At 39.9% G+C, this 22,631-nt stretch overlaps 1 protein-coding gene and 1 long non-coding RNA gene across 2 annotated transcripts; one reads left to right on the top strand and one right to left on the bottom strand.

Moving 5' to 3' along the window:
* The first annotated feature begins 10,375 nt into the window (after positions 1–10,375).
* LOC146667020 (uncharacterized) lies at positions 10,376–11,248 on the top strand. Its single transcript, XR_014912025.1, has 3 exons — positions 10,376–10,563; positions 10,841–10,980; positions 11,080–11,248. It is a non-coding gene; the product is annotated as an uncharacterized LOC146667020 (long non-coding RNA).
* A 1,075-nt stretch (positions 11,249–12,323) lies between these two features.
* LOC146667021 (F-BAR and double SH3 domains protein 2-like) lies at positions 12,324–19,799 on the bottom strand. Its single transcript, XM_085408888.1, has 5 exons — positions 19,670–19,799; positions 17,663–17,746; positions 15,989–16,172; positions 15,759–15,904; positions 12,324–12,407 (listed from the first exon to the last, which is right to left on the bottom strand). Exons 1-5 carry the CDS (start codon positions 19,769–19,771, stop codon positions 12,324–12,326), a joined length of 600 nt encoding a protein of 199 aa, XP_085265014.1. The 5' UTR covers positions 19,772–19,799.
* Between the last annotated feature and the right edge of the window lie 2,832 nt (positions 19,800–22,631).

Raw genomic sequence — 22,631 nt, forward strand, 5'->3', positions numbered from 1 at the left:
TTGTCCACTGTGAATGACCATCTTAGAACAGAGGGGGTGGCCTAAAACACCAGCTGTCTGCCACTTATAATCCAGTTTTGAGATCCCTACCCAGGCACCTTAACACCCACTCACATCTTGTCTCAGTTGACCTCAGCAAGTCACATGATAGGGTGAGGCAAGGTCTCATAATGGTTTCACCCAAAACCTCTCTGCTGATAATGAACCACACCCTTTTTCACATCTTAAAATCTGGGACTCTCCACCATTTGTGTCATACGGCCCGAAGGCCACCTTGAGAAGTGCAGACACCAATGCAGGAACAGCGATCAGATTCACAAATCCTTACTGAACACACTATTTACAACACTAAGAATGTGTGGGAAATGAATGGGGTGAGGTAGACTGAACACTGGGACTGAAGAGAAGTAACTGACTTGTCACGGAGCTGGAGCAGAGAATGGCTAGAAAGCAGGGAAAACAGGATTAGTGGTAGAGTCCCAGAGTCTGGGACATGTTTGAGAGTAAGAGGTTGCTTCTTTGCAGTGGAGGATGTTCTCCGGCTAGAGGAGGGAATCGCAAACAGAGTGAGTAGCTGGCTGTGCAGTGAGTTTGTCTGTCCTGAGGCTGAGAACTTCCAGAGCTGACTGGAGAGCAGGAGGGCAGGCAGCTGAGGTGAAGAGAATCCTAAATTCAGACAGCGAGGCTAGACGGTTGATGTGGTGTTGTGCTGGAGGCAGCAGACTACTGTCGGGGCGAGTGGTAAAACCAGGACTGTGAACACAAGGAGATGAGTTAAGACAAATGCACATGAACCCAAAGAAAACACCTGAGGTATGTGGCCTGATACCACCATTAGTAGCTGACAGACTCTCAAAGGAGAGAAGACAACACCTGGGTTTATATGCAGCCTACTGATTGCAGCTGATGAGACACAGGTGAAACAGATTCTCCTGGGATCTGCCTCCAGGTGCATCCTGGGAAAACACAGCCAGCCTTGAAGGCACACCCACCACTCACTCAGATCATGACAATTTGGTCTAGAACTGAAGAAGTTTCTCGGATGAGACGTGAGATGTCCTAAGAAAATTCCAGTTGCTTTTCTTTCCAAGCTCCTTGGACTTCTAAAGACTTCAACTTTATTTATTTAGTCCAGCCAACATGTTGAGTGCCCCATTTTCTTTCCTAATGTCCTGTGGGTTTAGAAATATTTCCTGTGTGCAACATTTAGAGTTTGGCACATTTATATTTGTGTCTGATAACAACAGCAGACTCTGCCTTGCAGCTAATGTGCAGCACAGCTGATTCTTTCTAGAGTTTTTATTTATTTATTTGTTTCATTTTTTATTGGAGTCCCCTTCAGTCACAGTCTTGCTGTGAAACATTAACACATAAATGAATGTGCATTTAAAAATAAAATACATATTATTTATGTATTTATCTATTATGTATTTATTTAATATTTATGGGAAAAGTAGTTTATAATGTAATACTGTAATTTACTTGCACCTTCCATACTTTACACTTTCACTCTGACAGATCTACTGCCTGGAGCGAGGCCTGTGATCCCAGAGGAGCTATGAAGGAAACCGAGTTTAGGAGCTGGAGATGTTCCAGCAGTGATCATGGGTAACACGCGGTGTTTGTACAATAATATGAACACACTTGGTTAGCTGATTGATTTGTTTGTTTTTAGTTGCAGTAATTTATAAACTATTGTAATTAAATTGACCTATTTGATATCTTACATCTACTTTATTTATAACCTGTTTTCATGGTAAATTTGTTTTGCTCTTTTATCATTTTTATGAATGGAGTTACTGTGAGTATAATATGGCTTTTTTGACAAGAATGTGTGTAAGAAATAAAAATTTGTAATATAATGTTAATTAAATCATTTAAATGATTATGTAAATTAACATCATGACATACGAACACCCAAAAACATGGTGATAGCAACTTTATTTATACCAAAGCATCAGACAGAGAAAGGCAAAAGGGAATGCAATCATTTAAGTATGTATGAAGTTGAACTGTGTGCGATGCTGCTTATCCATCTATACAGGGACAGCTCCTAACCACCCAGTTTATTTATTTGGTTGGCTGGTTGGATGGATGGATGAATGGATGGATGGATGGATGGATGGATGGATGGATGGATGGATGGATGGATGGATGGATGGATGGATGGATAAGTTTCAGTCAGACAGTTTCTGATCAGTCTGTTGGAGGAGGGATGATGTCAGGACAGAGATGAGCTAAGACAAAAACAGGGGGAAGAGGAGGGGAAACATGCTATTTTGTACACTGTTGTAGACACTATTGAAAACAGTGTCCTGTCTTGTTCTGTTGCCTTGACCTCACACACGTGTGGCTCCATTAAAGTGTTTTCAGTGAGTAAAGTTGTAAAAAGAAATTGTGAATGAATCCCACACACATAGAGACTGTTCAGGAAGTGATCCTGAGCTGCTGCTGTGAGGTTTTTTTTTGTTTTTGATAGGTTTGTAGCTTGTACCTATCCGCTGGAACGTTGAAGACAATATAGTTACACTGCAAAGCAAGACACAAGCAGGCTGGTTTACTCATGCATGAGGGAAACCTGGCTGGGGCCAAGTGTCGTCCCACCACCTAGCCCCCGTCAGTCTCAGCCAGGCTCCCCATAGCACTCCTTTTATTGTGGTTACATGAATATGCATAGGGTCATTAACATATGACATCTTACATAGGTATACATGTGAACAAAGAATACTGTGTGTGTGTGTGTGTGTGTGTGTGTGTGTGTGTGTGTGTGTGTGTGTGTGTGGTCAAGGTGTGACCCTGTGAAGACTCCCCAAACGCTGGTGCCAGGAGCGGGTCCATCTGAACAAAAGGCTCTTATACTTAAACAGATATACGTGTGTTTGCTATACCATATATCAGCAAGAGAAGATACGACCTCTCCTAGGAGGTGTGTGATCTATGCCAGAACACTCTGTAGAGGGAGTGAACGCCCTCCCCCTTCATGCTACTCAGAGCTGTTACAGACCTCCTAGGATGAGACATTCTTTCAATCTACAAATGATTATACACCTCTAAGCATATGTGGGTAAATGTTTCTAAGCATAAATGACAATCAACAATACAAATCTAACATTTCCCCCCTTATTGACCTTTATGCTAGAAGAATTCCCAGTTATGAATACCTCATGACTGACAGTTTTAATGCAAACATTTTTATACTCAGCATATGTCAAATTACCCTAAATTACTGTAAAAGTACACAGTTTAACAAATGTATCAGCAGTTATCCCATTCCTCATTAATCTCATCCAATGGCAACCTGCATCCTACAAGCAAACAAAGAAATTGTTAATTTAATAGTGAAAATAAAAAGTAACATTTTCAAAAACATCTCAGCTTGGTGATGCTTCCTCCGGGTGTGCAAATCACATGTCTCTCTCCAGAGTGGTTTGAGTTCTGCAGGGCGTCATAAATGTCTCTTCCAGTTGTTTCCATCATTGTCCATAGGACCAGAGTCCAAATGTATGTAGAATAAACATTCAAACATACCAGTTAGTTTTGTTGTTTGTCAACATGGGTCTCAGCTATTTCCAAAGCTGCAGACCTCATAGGAAACTGCCGTTATCACCACCATAGCTTCTGGTTCCTGTGCTTTTCACAGAATCATGATGTCATCCTTAGATTCCCTCTGCGCTGTCGATGGAGCTTGGCACGCTCCCCCCATCCTTCAGGTTTTCATGTCTCAACGCTGCTGAAGATTTAAGGCAGAGCACGTCGTACACCTTAGTAGTCTTCCTCAGCGTCAATATTGAATCTTTCATTTTATTTAAATCTTGCTGTGGGAAGTCTCCTCTTGATCTCCTGGAAGCTCAGTAGCACAGCTCTCTGATCCTCCTGAAGTCTCTCTCCTGGCCTCAGCTCCCATCTTGTGGACGATCCTCTCAGGCACTCCTTCTCGTCACGCATAGTCCTGATTTTGGGCCTGCTGGACCTGTCTCAAAACACTCAGCTTCTCTGCCTTCCTCCTGGTTCAGCTGATTCAGCCGTCACGCCTCGCACTTGGTTGCCCTAGAGTTGATCAGAGGCTGGAGGTTGAAGTGCGAGCTTACCCTACGGGGGCTCAATCAGCACTCCCCCCTCACCACTGAAACAACCAAGTGTGAGATTTCTCTATTGTGCTGTCTTGAGGGTGCCGGGGTTTCCTGGGACCTCGACCTCTTTGCAGTGGCTCTGATAAGTTTGCAGGCAGTTGAAATGGTCCTTGCTGTGGCTCCAAGGTCTGATCTCATGATGGGCCCCAACCAGCTTGACCTTTGACCTCAACCACTGCCTGGGCTCAGCTATGCCTGGAATGTTTCTTGCTTCTCACTGCTGCACCTGTATTTCCTTGCTAGGAGGAAAAACTCCTATTTGGAGAGCATGTCAACAATCATCAAACCACATTCTTTAGTTCAGTGAACTTCACTTATAGGCCATCAAAGCCTCATCTGAACATGGATGCACCACTTGCATAGGTTTAATACCTATAAATAAACTGTTAATCACACAAATCACTGCAACAATAATAGAAAACATTGTTTAATGTTAATCCTGGACCCCTCCTCTTGACTCATGGACACTCCCACGAGTCAACTCATCAAACCTGGATCCCTGTCTTAAAGAAAAAGACTTCTTCAGCTGAGACTGAAGAAGTCACTTGGATGAGTGACGAAACGTTTCTCTCACTGAAAACGCTACGTCCAGATGATGCATGCTCAGTCATCCAGGTAAGCAAATCCCAAAAGGTTGATTCTTTTCAAGTCAAGTAATAATTACAATAATTAACTTGTGGGTGGGGCAAAACACGCCCACACTACTGTTGCTGTGCTCTTAGCTGCTTCCATGCTACGTTAGCCCTCCTGTGGCATGTTGAAGTAAAACCAGAAGTGAATAATAGATCAGCTCATTGTCACCGATATCTGACCAAGGTTTTTTTGTAAATATGGGACTGATATCTAATCAAACTATTGGATTAGTGGGTCCCTAATACTAATAGCCTATGCAAAATAAACAAATAAAAATCTCTTCCAAGGTTGTTAGTGAGTTAAATTTTGTTTGAACAATTATTGCACACTTTCTGTAAATCCAATAAACTTCATTTCACTTCTCAAATATCACTGTGTGTGTCTGTTTAACTGACATTTTTTATTGTAACAACCAACGATTTATACAGGAAAATAATGACTATTAACAATGTTGCCCAAACTTTTGCATCCCACTGTACGTTATACTAACAGTGGACTATTGCAGGCTGCTCTTTTCTTACTTCTTTACTGATTCATCTCACATCTACTCTCTCTACTCTGCATCATCGCACTTTATATTTTTCTTTTCTTTCCCCCGTGTCCTTCTCTATTCCTTTTTCATCTTCCTTTTCTGATTCCATCTTATAATATTCTCAGCCACAGCCTCTCAGAACAATCAGTCAATATGATCTGTCATCAAAAATAAAAGGCTCAAAGTTAATATTACAACGACTTCTCAAATAAGTATTTTGAAATTATGGTCAGTGATCATAAAATATCCTCCACAGCGTTTGCCATGACACTGAAAATTGAGCACAGATACTTCCTGTTTCGAGTGATCATCTGTTAGTTGCTCATGTGCACGAGTCATGTAGCACCAAGAGACTGATTAAATGTTAGAACAGGAGACTGTGCAGCACCCACTGGACCATAGTACATGTAGAGCACTTTTAGAACGGTAAACACGACTTTTGAGTGAATTTATGGTGACATACATGGCACAGTCTGACAAAAATACTATTAGCAACAATTTCATTCTTCCTCCAAAGTGTGCAGCACTCATACGGTGCAAGACAAAATGCCAAAATGCCAAAATGGAACAGAACAAAATAAAAACCTTGAAAAACAACAACTCTATGAATAACGTCTTCTGTTTTCACAGACAGTGAAAGAATCAGAGAGAAAGAAGTGTCATGAGAAACAAAACAGATGGTTTTATCAGGTGGGAGTGGGAAAACTGCATAACGCTCTCTCTTCACTTCCTCATCTCACCTGTTTTGTCTCTCTGTCCTCAACTATATGTACACTATTACACTGTGGTAATATTTAATCAAGTTTAGGGAGGAAGGTGACAGACTCTCTCTGCTTGCCTCTGTTTGATTAGCTAACAGCAAAATGCTGCTAAATGCAGAAAGTTTGGAAGTAAAGCAAACAAAGCAGCAGCAGAGCCAACAGAGCCAAACTAGAACCACATATCTAGTGGTTCTAGTTTCACTTGTAAAGAAACATTGTGCACACACACACACACACACAAGGACCATGTTAACGTTTCACACTCTCAGGAACCGAAGCTGTAGGACATAACTCTAGTCTGATATGTTATATACTGCAGGTGAAACTGCACAACACAACAGCTGTGTCAGGCTCTTTCTTGTTCACCTTCAGTTGACTCAGCTCATATTTCACTGCTGTGGTTTAAACTCCTGTTTGCTTTGAAAAGACAATGACAAGAAAACACAGTTATGGATTGGATTATTGTAATTATGATATTCAAAAAACACATTTTAAAGAAAATACATGATTGTATTTTATACAATAATACATAAACGTTGTGCCTGCACCGAGTGGATAGTCAAACAAATTGAATCATCATACATACATTATTGTATATTTATTACTTCATTTTTTTATTCTTATCGCTTTTTTTTTATAGCACTAGGAATTAACAATAAGGGAAGGATTCTGGATCAGCGCCATGATGCAAACTTGTGGTCACAGTTTGAGTATGTGAGCGAGAGGAGCAGCGGAGGAGAGGAATTGGACTTTTCTGTGAGAGAGTGGAGCATGTTGGACCCTTTCCCTGTTTCCTTCGGACCCTGGAGCCCCGGACCGCCTTTTCACTGGCACTCTGTACATATATTCACCTGGTGTTTTCTCACTGTAAATAAACGCACTGTCTTCTTTCACAAGGAATTCCTGGTGTGCGCCTGAGTCCGTCTAAAGAACGTGTCAGAAAGTGTTACAGACTAGTTGAGAAAAACTGCTGCACTTGTTTTTAGTCCGGGTAAGAAAAAACATAAAACTAAAAAATTTAATCTTCGGTTGCACCATCTGAGCCCATAGCAGAACCTTTGAAACATCATCATATGTGACAACAGTCAAGACAAAGGCCACTTTAATTTACTTAGCAAAATATCACAAATTTGACCCAAAAGGCTTTGTCACCTGGACACATCACAAACTGATCTGAAACAGCACAGAGTGAATATCAGAAAAATATGATGAAAAATCAAAGAAACAAACTGATTATTATTAAAATTGTGCTGTTATTAAAAAGCTAAGAATATGATCAGGGAGGATGTCAAACAACTTTTTATCCAAGAATTGATTTATATTTGATTATGAGTACAGGAAAGTGCAATACAAAATACAAACAAAAAAGAAAATAAATACATTGTTAAATTAAGTCAGTCAATATCTTGCTAATTGAAGAACAGATGTTTTATAGTTTTTCCTTTATGCTACTCTTAGAAAAAGATATACACACACCCTAAAAAGTTGTGTGTGTATAAATTAACTTCAACTTTGAAATTATTCTGTTAAAAAACAACTTATTTTAACAAATGCAGTATCATTTCCTGGAGTATGTGGATGACAAAGACTACAAATAATGAGGACACTTTTTTGTTAAGATGAAGAGATGTTCAACATTTGCATGAAAACTGTCCCAACGAACCAATGGGGTTTTGTTGATAACATTAGGCTCTTTGATTGGTGGATCCATCACTAACACAGTGAGAACAGGCTTAAAAGGGTCCCAGCACAGCATTCACTGCAAGCTGAATGACAGCAATGGCTCATCTGAAGCTTCTTCTTCTTCTGTGTGTTGGTGAGTGAAATATTGCACTTATTTCTCAGGTTGCGACAAATTCTGTGTTACTAAAGGATTATTTAGGTTTTCACTAAACCACCAGATACTGTTTTTGTTCTTCTTTGTCTCTGCTTTGATATCAGTTATTATGCATTTGTCAGAATGTTACAGTATCAGGAACACTGTCTCTACAGTATGATTGTACTTTTTCTTCTTTTCATCAATTTGCAGACACATTTCTGCAAGTATAATAGCTAGAAAGAATATGTTGTTCTTCAGATGGAAGAAACAACCAGTTGTGAGTAAATTATTTTCTTTTTCAGGCATCACAGTCAGCACAGGAGTAGATTTGCACAAAAGGATCTATGGAGGCCACAAGTGTCCAGACACTGAGCGTCGGTATCACGTGACACTCATGGCAAAACATGGAACAAGTGGAAAAACAGAATATCTCTGTGGTGGCTCACTGATCCATGAACGGTGGATTCTGACTGCAGCCCACTGCTGGATAGATGAACCTGGATGGTGAGAAAACAACAGTTTACTTATAAATGTTTTTAATTGAATTTAAAAGTTAGGACAGTATTTCAAATGTTCATGTTCTGTAATTAGAGTCGCTTACACCCATTTCCCCTTGTGCAGGGATATGTATGTAACTTTAGGAGTTCATCCATCATGGATAAAGTTATTATTTCAACGATCTTCAGATAAAAAAAAAAAAGGTGGAAATCACAGGTGGATCATTTTTTGTGGACATAAATACAATTGATGACATCATGCTACTGGAAATTCCTTCACAACCAGGCAGGAAAACCGTTGCCTTACCAGACTGTGCAAATCCTCCCAACATGTAAGTTGTGCGCTTACCTAATAAGTCTGAATCCTTTCTGACTTTTCCACTTTTTTATTTTTATTTATTTGTATTGACATTTTACATTTATTTACATTATGATATTTATTTATTTATTCACAATGTTGAATATTAGTCACCTGCTTACTGAACCCTGACTCTGACCTGACCATGATGTTAATTTACAAAATATATTAAATTATTTAATTAACATTACATTTTGCATTTAACTTAAGTTTTTGTCAAGAAGCCATATTATACTCACAGTGACTCTTATTCTGGCTAGACACGTGGCAGCACTTCTGCTATCATTTTGCATGTATTCAACGAAAGAAAAAACAGACATAAGTGTACACATTAGTTTTTGACTGCTAGTGAAAATGGTTTTCTTTACAAATGACTCTCTCACTGAACTAACACAGCCAGTCCCTCAACATGTTTGTACTCTCTGCTCATATGGCCTTCATGTTAAATCACATTTTTCTTAACTTTAATTGCATTTAACTTATTTTAGCATTGAATAGAATTAGAATAGAATAGAATAGAATTCAACTTTATTGTCATTGCACATGCACAGGTACAGGGCAACGAAATGCAGTTTGCATCCATCCAGAAGTGCTTTAGTGATATAGATATATTACAATATATATTAGCAATAATATAGATATGTGAGTATATTACAGAAATGGGTCTATTATGGTATGTTATAATGTACACGGTATGAAGTATGTTGTGAATATTCTATAACTATAGGTATGTACAGGCTGTAGTGAGTACAAGCTATGTACAGGTTATGAACAGGATATAAATATGAAAAACTATACAGAATATGAAATAAATAACTTTACAGAATCTGAGATATACAGCTATACAGAAATGGGAACTATGCAAGTTGTAAACAGTTGTAGGGTTAAAAATTATCGTATGTACAGAATGATTATTTACACAGAGCTATACAGTAGTGCAGTTAAGATAAGTGAGGGTGTAGATAGTTTCTACAGAGGCTATATAAAGTGCTAGTGGTTGTGAGTGGTGGTTCAGTCCATGTTATTATTGTGTGTTTGAGGGTACGGTTGTCCATTGTGGGTGTGTGTATGTTCAGTCCATGTGTTAACGTGGGTCAGAGGGTACAGTTGTCCATTGTGGGTGTGTGTGTTCAGTCCATGTGTTAACGTGGGTCAGATGTCAGGAGGCAGAGTTCAGGAGTCTGACAGCTGTGGGGAAGAAGCTGTTCCGGTACCTGGTGGTCTTAGTCCGGAGGCTCTTGTAGCGCCTCCCAGAGGGCAGGAGGGTGAAGAGTCCATGTGATGGGTGACTGGGGTCTTTGATGATTTTCCCAGCCCTTTCCAGACACCGCTTTCTGTAGATGTCTTTTATGGCAGGAAGTGGTGCTCCGGCGATGCGCTGGGCAGTTTTCATGACCCTCTGCAACGCCTTCCGGTCCGAGGCAGAGCAGTTCCCGTACCAGACTGTTATACAGTTGGTCAGGATGCTCTCGATGGTGCAACAATAGAAGTTCACCAGGATGTCTGAGGACAGGTGGTTCTTCCTCAGAGTCCTCAAGAAGAAGAGGCGCTGGTGAGCCTTCTTGACCAGCTTGGAGCAGTTGGTTGTCCACTCAACAACAAACAAATCCTCCCTAACAGCAACAACAAAAAACCCTTCAAGGGTCAAATTGCATTATATTTCTTCATGTCAATATACCAAGTAGGGTTAACTTGGGCCGCAAGTGGACTCAAGGCTTGAATCCTGGGTATAGAATATAATTGGAAATACTTATTTTTTGTCTTTTTCTAGAGACAAAATTCAGATGGCCGGCTATGGTTTGTTTGAAAAAGATCCTAACACTGGAGAGTTAAGTAAGACCATTTTTGCTTGATTATGTCACAGCTAGACAATTTCTGTTTAATTTGGGGTTTTGTGCACTTTTGAAATTAAATTTTATTTAAAAAATGTTTTGACACATAGTATTTCTTCCGTTCTTCTTTTAACTTCAATTTCTCTTGAAGAATACATTTGTTTTAGTTGGTAATATCCTGAATAAGATAAAATATCCGTCTTGTTAACATAGCATTTAATTTAATGTGTATAGAATTCAACACTATAAAGTGCTTTGTTCTTTTCACTTTTTTGTAGTGGAAACACAACCAAGTGAACTGCAGTGTGTAGAAATGGATGTTGCTAGCTGTGAGGATATCAGACACATAAAGTGTTATGACAATGTGCCGTATGATAACAGGATGTGTTACAAAAAATCTGACATACATACATGTCCGGTGAGTTGGCATTACTGTTATCATTATTGTATATTTACTGTGTAGACAGCAATTATCCTGAAGCAAACTCATAACAAATTACATTTTTGTCTCTCGCAGGGTGATTCTGGTGGTGGAGTGATATACGATAATAAGATCTATGGTGTACACAAAGGTAGTAGTAGTTGTGGCTGTACTAGACTATCTGTTTCTGTAAAAGTCTGTCCTTACAGGAAATGGATAAATGAGAAAATTAATCCAAGAAGTAATGGAAAATAACTGAATGAAAATAACATCCAGAATAAACAATCATCTCTACATGAAACTTGTGTGCTGTGTGTTGTTTCTACTCTAGAATATCTTCATGTTAACTGCAAATTGTGAACCTTTTTCTTTGGTCTAAATTATTGTGTCAGATTTGCAGCTTGTGTGTGTTTGAATGTGGTGTCAGGTGTGTAGCAGCTCATCCTGTTGTTCAGAAACTCTCAGACTCACACTGTGAAGATGCAGAAAGGCTTTCTGATCAGACATGCCACCAATCAGCTGCAGGGCCTGAACATGATAAACTTCATAAATCAGAGCTGATTGTTGGGGGTGGAAATGTTTACATGGAGGCTGTTGGCCTCCGTGCACTGAGGGCATTAAAATAAATACAGTAACCATGAAAATAAGTTTTGTTGATAAAATACATTTCTTGAAACCGTCCATTGTTTTGTCCAAACTCTAAACACTGAATCCAATTTTCAAACTAAAAGCAGTGCTTTCAAAATTTACACTAAAGCAAAAAACCTACAAGAACAAAAAATAAACAAAATAAAATTATAGTACATAGTGACATGTGTGTTTTATTTCTCATAACACATCATTTCCATCTTGTCTTCAGTCCTGCATTTTTATACTTCTAAGACCAAAATGAAAACTAAACTCTTCATATTCACAAACACTATTTATTTCAGGATTTCATCATGATTCATTTTCCATATGAGGCAGTGCTTTCAAATTACTTTTGAAGTAGTACAGAGAAATTACTCTTCTCCTCTTCTTTTAAATTGCATCAATATTTTCCAACTGAGCAGTAAAAGGACACGGAAGTCAAACATGAAGCATCAACGTGATGTTTAGATGTCGATTAATATTACAATAAGAGACTAAAGTAACTCGCTTTGAACACTTCAGTTTTCTCTCTTGATGCTGCTGTTTGTTTCCTCCTCCACTTGTATTTTTCTGCACTTCAGTGAATGTGCATAGCGCCCTCTGTTGTATGTTTGGGAGAACTGCACTGCATTGTCATCAAACGAAACTGTGCAGAGGTGGAAAATGAGCAAAGGAAGCACATCAACTGAAGAAGCTTCTTGGATCAGAAGTTAAACATCATCCAGAACCTTAAAGAAGTAAAGTCGCTTTCTTTCCAGGCTCCTTAGACAACCATGACCTGGATGACTGAGAACCTACAAACACACATGAGCAGCAGTTTATTTAATGTGGACCTGAGCAGTGCCCAAACCAACAACCAAACAATTTTTATTGAACCCTACTTCAGCCAATCAGCAGTCTTTATCTCTTTCAGCATCAAACACAAACCACACCTTGAAGAGAGGTGACAAATCCACAAACACCTTCAAATGTAAACACACATCACACATGATGAACATGGATCCTAACATAGTTGATACTTTTTTTTGTAAAGCCTGATACTAAATGTGTGCAGGCCACCTGAACTGCTTTGTCTCGAGTGCCGCCCACTGGGTTGGTCACTAGAACTGTGTGTTGCCATCACTGGAGCCGTGGTTGGTCTTTTAGATTATTTAGACTGGGACTGTTTTTTGTTGATTAGGCGGCATGGTGTCCTGACGGCTGCCTCTGTTGTTTTTTTCCCAGGAGGAGGAGAGTGGAGCACAGGTGGACAGCAGCCACGGAGCAGAGAGCACGGAGTTTTGGGTTAAGACATGACACAGGAGTCGAGGGAGCTCACTGGATTATTGTGTTGTCTTATTTACTCCACTGTAAATAAAGAGCACTGTCCATCGCACGAGTCCTGCTTTTGGGTCCTCCTTCCCCACTTCACAAAGACTGAATCTAATTATACAGGTAATAATAAAGGAACCAAAAGTTCACATCTATAGCTTTAAATTTGGACAAATCTGTCAACACAACCATCATGAATAGAATAAAATACAAACAAACACTGAAACTAATGAAAAATTACACATGATATATGAACTGTGGAAACTAACTGAACAATAAAACTCAGAATAAACAAATTCAAACATTATATGAAAGGTATAAACTGATTTGCATCTTATTGATTTGCAGGCTCACTTTGCTCCAGGACTTGACGACTGGCCCAACCCGTACAGTCTTCGTCTCTTAATACTGAATGTTGAAAACTGATACTCATGGACACCTTATTTCAGCCTCTTTACTTTGCATAAGAGACCCAAAGCTTTACATCAACATGATGTTGTCTAGTGGACCAGCACGTCCACTACATGTTTTGCCGTTATTGCTGTTTTTTATGAGTTCAAATATTGAGGGTGAGCACAAGTAAGTAAGTAAAATTTTATTTATATAGCACATTTCTAGATAGACATCACAAAGTGCTTTACAGATATAACAGATTAAAAGACAAAAAACAAACAAAGTTAACAAAAAGCAATTTTAAAAAGATACGTTTTTAGCTGTTTTTTAAAAGTAATCAATGAATCAACGGATCGTAGGTCCTGAGGAAGGGAGTTCCAAAGTCGAGCGGCCACAGTAGCAAAAGCTCTATCACCCCTAGTTTTCAGTCTCGTATACTGAATGACAAGTAGGCCCTGACTACTCGACCTCAGAGACCTACTAGGGGCATAGGGCTGCAAAAGTTCAATAATATATGGTGGTGCTTGTTGTCGACTCTAGATTCGACAGGAAGCCAATGTAACTGCTTAAGCAATGGTGTTATATGTGAATATTTAGAAACTTTCGTCAAAAGTCTTGCTGCAGCATTCTGAACGATCTGCAGACGCTCCAAGGAACCTTTGTTTAAACAAGTAAACAGGGAATTGCAATAGTCCAATCGTGATGAAATAAAAGCATGAATAACAATCTCGAGTTCGGTATAGGATATCATAGAGCTCAATTTAGAGATATTTCTTAAATGATAAAAGCAGGACCGAACAAGAGATTTAACATGACTATCTAACGTAAGAGCAGGATCAAGGATAATCCCTAAGTTCCTGACAGATGGTTTTACAAACGCTGAAAGAGGACCAAGAGCATTTATTATACTGGGTCTATGTCTATCTGGGGCACATAAGAGGACTTCGGTTTTGTTATCATTTAGTTGGAGGAAGTTTTCAGCCATCCAGCCTTTAATGGTTTCCAAGCACACATTTAAAAGCCGCAGCTTAGAAACCTCCTCCGGCTTAAAAGATATATAGAGTTGGATATCGTCCGCATAACAATGGTAACAAATATCCTCAAAAGGGCTCAGAATGTGCTGGAGAGGGAGTAAATAAACTAAAAACAGTAATGGCCCCAGCACAGAGCCTTGTGGCACACCAAAAGACAGAGACGCAGAAGATGATCTATACTTAGAAACTGCCACAGAGGAAAATCGGTCAGAGAGATACGAGGAGAACCATTTCAATGCAGTCCCAGAGACACCGACCCAGTATTTCAACCTGTTAAGTAAAATAAAATGGTCAACAGTATCAAAAGCCGCCGTAAGATCCAACATTAAGAGAACAGAACAATTACCTGCATCACTTTGTAACAGAATATCATTAGAAACTCTAAGAAGGGCTGTTTCGGTGGAATGGACTTTACGAAAGCCCGATTGAAATTTGTCGAAAATACTATAATTATCTAAGACTGATGTAAGCTGCTTAGCCACGATCTTCTCTAAAATCTTAGCGATTACCGGAATTTTTGAAATTGGTCTATAATTGCTAGGGAGAGATGGGTCCAGCATAGGCTTTTTTAACAAAGGATGAATAACAGCAGTTTTAAAATAGGCAGGGACTATGCCTGAAGCCAAAGAGGTGTTAATTATAGTAAGAATGCAAGGACCAGTAGAGTAAAAAACATTTTTGAATAATGATGCAGGTAACACATCAAGAGAGCAAGCGGATAATTTTGTTGCACTGACTATTTTTTCCAACTCTGGTAGTGAAACAGGTGAAAAACCTTCTAAAACAACAGGCCGAGCTGGCATGGGAGCAGACAGCGCAGACGCTGAAAAAGACAAGTTTTTCCTTATGTTACTGATTTTTCCTAAAAAGAAATCAAGAAAAGTTTCACAATCTTCAACAGAGGAGATAATGGCGGCAGGTGGAGCAGGAGTAATAATATTAGTAATAGTATCAAATAAAACTTTAGGATTACCTCTGCTCTTTGTAACCAACTGAGAAAAGAAAGCAGCCCTCGCAACTCTAATAGCACTGTCAAAACAATAATGGTCCAGAAGAGCTTCGGTCAAACAATGATTTTAATGAACACGCGCGTGGGGAGATGAACACTGCCCACAGACAGCATCGATCTCCGCCCAATGATACACAAGCAGTTGTTTTATACCATCAGGGTTTACTTTTATGACGCACCCTCATGCGTCAAGCAGATACAACACAGGCATAAGTTTCAAAACCACAAATGTTCTGTTGACGACTTTTGACACATTTAAAAGGACATCTTCTCCGTCTGGAGGCCAGGTGCTTCCTATTAATCTTCTAACTCTCGCTTATCTCCTGGAACAAACTGTCCCTTAGGCAGACACAATTTTGCAGTCACAAGCTTTTGCAAACTATTATTTGAACTCTTACACCAACAACGCCGTTAAACTCGCCCTCCCAGAAGCCATCGTCCTCGTGGGTCTCTCTGCTCAGGATGGGGATGATGGCGCCTTCTGGGAACGACAGCTCATCTTCCGTTTGTCCCGCGTAGTCGTACAAAGCCTTTGCGAATGAAACTGCAACACAGACAGTGGCAACGAGGGTATTAAACAAAGCAGGAAATCAAAACTCCGATATTATCTGGTGGAGGCGGATCTCACTCCTCGAGTCTCCGTTGACGGAGCCGGTTGGGAGTTCGGTTTCAGGTTCGGTGGAGTTGCTGGAGGAATGGGATCGGGCGTCCAGCGTGTCCAGCGACTGCAGCATGCTCAGCAGGCTGTTGGAGGAGGGCAGCTGCAGGTATTTCTCCGGGACGTAGCCCACCTGTCCGCTACGGTTTCTGGCCTGGAAACACAGACAATGCACACAGACGATGACAACAGCCAAAAATGTTTCAACAGGAAAACTCCTAATGAGAAAAAATAAAGTCAGATGTAAAGAGTAGGGCTGTAACAATATCACTGCATCGTCGCCAGAATTTAATAACAGCCACAAAGAGAATAATAGGAGAGCTTTTGTTCGCTCTTCCTGAATTAACGAGAAATCTAAAATCCTAAACAAGCCTCTGCTGAATTCATGAAGCTTGATTTCATGAACACCGGTGGCCTCCCCTTCCGCTGCTTACTTATTTTTATTCAGATTGAAAACACTCAGAGGTATTGGGATCTCTGTTGGGGCATGCTGTGGGGAATCACAGCACTAAAACAGATCTATATAAATGATATTGCTCACATTTTTATGTATGATTATATTCATTAAAATAAATACCCCATTAAAACACTATATCTGTATATGAAAAGATAATCACCTAAGTAAATATACATAAAATATTGGCTCAACACGTGGAACATTTGCACAATGGCTCACAGGAAAGCCAGACTTACACAATAAACAAAAGTAAAACAGCAACAATGCACAATGTTCCTTCAGGGAAATGATCTGAAAACAACCACACACAAAGTACACAATGACTACACACCAGCAGCTCTGCAGAGGCGTTTATAAAAGAATGACTTCACACAATGATGGGAGCATCCACAGCTGACATTTCTACATTTAAGTAGACACCACTGACCACCCGAAAAATGTCCTCAAAGACTTCTCAAATTTTCTCCCAAAGGTCCAGGAGCAACTTTGTAACAGTCTGTGACAAACAAAGTGAAAATGATAACTAAGTAGCTGGGAGATCATCAAATTAACATTTTATATCCATGACCAGGTCACTCCGCAGATCTCAAACTGATCAAGAGTCCACGAACCGCTGTTAAAAAGCAGAAGCTGACAAACTGTGATCAAACCGGAGCGCTGCTGAGGCAGGATTGGATCACCATCAATCAGGATTTGGTCCAGATTTTCAGTAGCTGCACTTAAGGTATGAATTTAAAAACTGCCTCATTCATGAATTATTGCATTCACAAACTTGGGTGCCATGCCCGCCCACCTGCCTGCCCGGCTGGGTGACGAGAATCTCCCATCAGCCGTTTACGGCTGCGGGGCCAAAAAAGAAGCAGAGAACTGTGTATTTGTACATTTTTTGATTTGTCTGTATGTTCAGCAGAGCTTCTACCACCCAGGCCAACCTGACCTGCCTCAATGCACCGCACGCATTTTAGTTGAATTATTCTAATTCCTGAAGCCACATCAGTTCAACTGATCCCAGAGAAACACTAAAACGTCCAGTAGATAGTCTGTACCGGTGCGAGGTCTTATAAAAACTGAAACTAAATGTTTGTCAAACAGTCTAAGAGCCAGAGAGTGAACTAATACACAAAACAACCAACCCTCAAACATGAGAGTGCTTCTGCTACATAACTGTGTTTGTGTTATTTTTGTACCTTGACCCAGTCCTCCATGTCGCCATCATCGATGACCTCCAAGATTTCCTGCTCCTCGATGGTCAGCTCGTCTGGCTGAGAAGCCTGCAGACAGACAAACACGTTCATTCAAATTAAAGCTGCGATGTAACAGTTTAACCATCTTCATTTCACCCGTGATGTATATTTTTCAAATACCGCCACACTGGTGAACGGACAAAAATGCTCACTGTGGCTTCAATAACATCAGCCAGAACACTGAAGAAAACACTGAGACCATGCCTGCATTTATACCACACTTTACTCAGGACTCAGGTAATATAAAACAACTAATACTCCAAAGCAGCACAAAACTCAGACTTAAACTAGAATTTCTGTACAAATTCAAAGAGCAGGTGTTTTAAACCTGGACACAGAATCATTAGTGCCACAAAGTTTGGGAAAGTAAATCTAAATGGGGGTTAAACACGACTGGAACTGATTAAAAACAGCCAAAACAAAAAGTGGCTTCACTTCAAAGTCAGAATTATAACTGGTATCCCAGTATTCGCTGCCTGTCTGTTGTCAGACGCATTTGTGTGACCATAAATACCACTTAAGTGGGAAAAGGAACTTCTGGTCATCTCTGCTTGGACTGCTGACTCAAGTGTCAAAAAATGATTTGATAGAGGAACTTGTATTGGAAAAAAGAGGAGCAGGGTATTGATCCCTGTTGATTTACCCGTCAGTCTACAGTCATAACTTTACCTATGACTAAAATCTGACACAAATGAGCATCTTCTGAAGGATGTCACCAGTCCTTCACCTGGTGACATGTTAAAGATCCACGTCCAATCCAAATATTTAATTAAAAGTGGAGGTTGTGCATTTATTTAGGAAGATAAACAGTCTGATAAAGTCGGAACAAACACGAGCTGGAAATAGTCCCACGGTGAGGAAATGAGACGACACATCTGTAAATAAAAACTAAAAATGGGAAATAATCTAAGTTCCTGTGCAGGGCAAGGAGTACAGTACAAAGTTCACTGTTCTGCCTTCAGGCTCATAGTTCAGACTAACAAAGATAAAGACCAATCACGCAGGACTTATTATGTTTCCTGCTTTGACTTCTTACCCAGACTGTTCCATAATGTGTGTGCAGTACTTTTGTGATTAAAATCTATTTAAATTAGTTGTTTATTTCAGTGCAGACAGATTATTGACACTCAAACAATGGAGCTACTTTGTCTGTTACTTACAATTTTTTAGAAAATTAGAAAAATTAGAAAATTTTTTCCTGCTTGTGTATCAATTTAGAGGAAAGGTCATCACCCAGCTTCTCAAGCTTCATACTCCAGTGATCATGAATGTCTAAAAAAAAAAAAATCTTTTCTGCATCTGGTATTGTTGAGATGTTTAACTCTGGACCAAAAAGGTGGATCTGCTCTGCCTAAAGCCGCTTTGAGCATCAAGGTCCTGAGCCGAGTCCAGTCCGGGCTTTTGTGGCCACGGCCAGCTCAGCTTTCAGGATGCCCGTGAGCTGCTTGTTCCACTCGTCTGATTTTGTATTGATTGTTGTCTAAACAAATTAATCTGTCATCTGTTGAGCTTTGTTCCACTTCTCAACAATCTCCTCTGATCTGTGTTCATTACAGCATTTTACCTGTGGTTTCCAACCTGTGCAGTTGAAACCTGAAGGATCCACATTTCACTTCACTTTTCTGTAGAAATTGATTTTCCGGTAAACTGATTAACACCTCCTGCCAACTAAATTAGTCAAACACGAACCTTATTTTATGCTACAAAATTTGTATTAAAAGCAACCCAAACACTTTGAGATTTGGATTTTAATAGTTTCAAAAATTATTCTTCAAGTTTTACTTGAACATTTTAGAGAAATCATGTTAAGTTCTAAATTTTTAAGGTTGGGGATTTCATTCCATGCATAATAAATACGAGTTTATTTTCCCCAATAATCACTAAAAGCAATCGCATGTGATATTTTATGCATTTAATAATGAATAAAAAGAGAAAAACATCAGTATTTACCGTACTGCTTGCTGGAACGCCATGTTCTTCTGCACAAACAGCTGCTGGTGAAACTCCTGCAGAACCTGCATGCGTTTCAAGGGAACAGACAAAAATATACATATATACTTATTTAAGGTTTATCACAAGCTTACAAATCAGCCCATGTCTAAACCTGCATAATTAACACTTAGTAAAGCCTTTAGGGTTCAGGCTTGCTCCCTATTTAGTTTTAATTTCTTGCCCACATTTATTTCTATTTAAAATTAACTTTGAAAAAAAAAAAGACCTCCAGCTGAATGAATTGTGGCCAGTGATCCGTGTAGCTTAGGGCCACATTTATAATTTTTTATTTTCCATTACTCTGTCAGTTTATTTCTGTTGTATTAAGTTATGTGATTTGCTTATAAAATGAACCCAAATCAGCTTTTTATTATTTTAAACAAGTCAAATAAAAGAAAACGCCAATAACAATTAAGAGAATGACCATAAAGCCGTTTCTGGTTACTATCAGCTGATCTGAATGCTGATGACCACTCTGGTGTTTGTGGTCACAGCCTGACATTAAAAACGTATCACAGGCTCGAGTTCACCGCCTGCCTATTTTCACACAGACTATTTTTAACTCTCCAGCTGCTGAAAGCTTAAAGAGACAGTTAACAAATGACATAACATATCACTGTAAGTAACACAGGTGAAGGTACAAACAGTTTTAATTCTAATTTCAGGTTTTTTCTAAAGCCAGCTAAAGCAGCCGGGGACTGGACCACAACCTGGACCACAAAGCTCTCTGCCCACCCGAGGGAGGACGAAGTACCTGTGTGGATATTTTAAGCTGAACTCATGGGGCACAGCTATTAGCTGTTCTGGAAAACAAAGAAACCTCCCCAGTACTGGTCCCAGGCTAGTAACTTTGGTCTTTTGAATTGTACTTAAGTTTGGCCCCTCATCAAGAACCAGTTGCCTTGGGGAGACCATACCAGGGGACAGCATAGCTTCTCCTCCTCAACTGCGATCATTCACAGAAAGGAAAGGAGCCAGTGTAGGTGGTTTGACTGGCATCTGAAATAGGAGGCCTCCAGAATGTCTCCTAGACGAGCTGGTAAGGGCAGACCAAACACACACTGGACACATTATGTATCTCGGCCGGCTCGCCGTGGTATCCCAGTATTCGCTGCCTGTCTGTTGTCAGACGCATTTGTGTGACCATAAATACCACTTAAGTGGGAAAAGGAACTTCTGGACATCTCTGCTTGGACTGCTGACTCAAGTGTCAAAAAATGATTTGATAGAGGAACTTGTATTGGAAAAAAGAGGAGCAGGGTATTGATCCCTGTTGATTTACCCGTCAGTCTACAGTCATACCTTTACCTATGACTAAAATCTGACACAAATGAGCATCTTCTGAAGGATGTCTGACCTCTGCCTTAGAAACACGATGAAGAGCTGAGTTATTTGGAAAGCTACTCGTTTACACCGAAAGGCACCAGAGTGGCGGCTCACTGTTCTCCAGGAAGAGCAGGAGTAGGTGGCTGGGGAGGGGGACGTCTGGGCATCATGACCGGACTCAGATAAGCAGCAGAAAATAGATGGAAGGAAATCAGGTTTAGTAATATCAGTTTTATATTCTTTAATCTTGTACACCGTATAAATGCCTAACATTTTAATCAGGCTTCCTGTAGAAACAAGATGCTGCTGCGTCTCTGCTCACATGGAGAGGCAGAGGTTGAGGTTGTGTGTGAGAAATATATTACTATGAATTACTAGGCTAACAATTACACCAAACTGCCAGGCTTGACACCATCTGAAAAGTAAAATGAGCATAAAATGAGCAGCTTACCCAACCCAAGTTAAATAGTATCCCACAAGTAGCTCATTTTACTTTTGCTCCCCCAACTTATTTAATCAACCAGCCACAGTGTGGAGCTGACATTCCAATCAAGCTTAATCAAACAATTAAGCTCTCTCTTTCATAGATATAAATAACTGCTGCTAGCTATGACGTTTAAGGAGTGAATAGTGAACTTCTTTTAATGGTGTGTTTAATTAATTTTATTTAATAACTTGTGACCTTTGAGTCCCTTCCTTGCAAGAATTATGGCCAATGACGGAAATGTATGTATTACATTTAAATCAAATCAAATCACTTTTTATTGTCACATCACATGTGCAGGCACACTGGCACAGCACATGCGAGTGAAATTCTTGTGTGCGAGCCCCACAAGCAACAGAGATGTGCAAACACAACAACACAAACGAGCAAAATACAAGAATGGCCAACCTGAAACTAATAAATATATGTACAATATATAATAGTGTATGCATTTCTGGATGTGTATACTAAATATTTTCCTACGTGTGTGTGTGTGTGTGTGTGTGTGTGTGTGTGTGTGTGTGTGTGTGTATACACATTTTTACAAATTAAATAGTAAAAAAATAAAATAAAATAATAATAATAATAATAAAATATATAAAATATACAGAGTTGAATATGTGCAAAACAAGTGGCATTTATATACAGTGTGGAGTGCATAATGTTGAAGTTCCAGTAGTGAAGCTGAGGTGTCTATGACGTGTTCAGCAGTCTGATGGCCTGATGGAAAAAGCTGTCTCTCAGTCTGCTGGTACGGGACCGGATGCTGCAGAATCTCCTTCCTGATGGAAGCAGTCTGAACAGTTTATGGCTGGGGTGACTGGAGTCCTTGATGATCCTCCCCGCTTTCCTCAGGCAGCGCTTCCTGTAGATGTCTTGGAGGGAGGGAAGCTGACCTCCAATTATCCGTTCAGAGCACCGCACTACTCGCTGGAGAGCTTTGCAGTTGTAGGCGGTGCTGTTGCCATACCAGGTGGTGATGCATCCAGTGAGGATGCTCTCAATGGCACAGTGATAGAAGGTCCTGAGGATGCGGGGGCTCATGCCGAATCTTTTCAGTCTCCTGAGAAAGAAGAGGCGCTGCTGCGCCTTCTTCACTGTTTTGTTTGT

The sequence above is a fragment of the Rhamphochromis longiceps genome, linkage group LG6 (genome assembly GCF_057381845.1).
Source record: "Rhamphochromis longiceps isolate RC_006_pf linkage group LG6, R_longiceps_female_GT1.1, whole genome shotgun sequence".
NCBI classification, from domain to species: Eukaryota; Metazoa; Chordata; class Actinopteri; order Cichliformes; family Cichlidae; genus Rhamphochromis; species Rhamphochromis longiceps.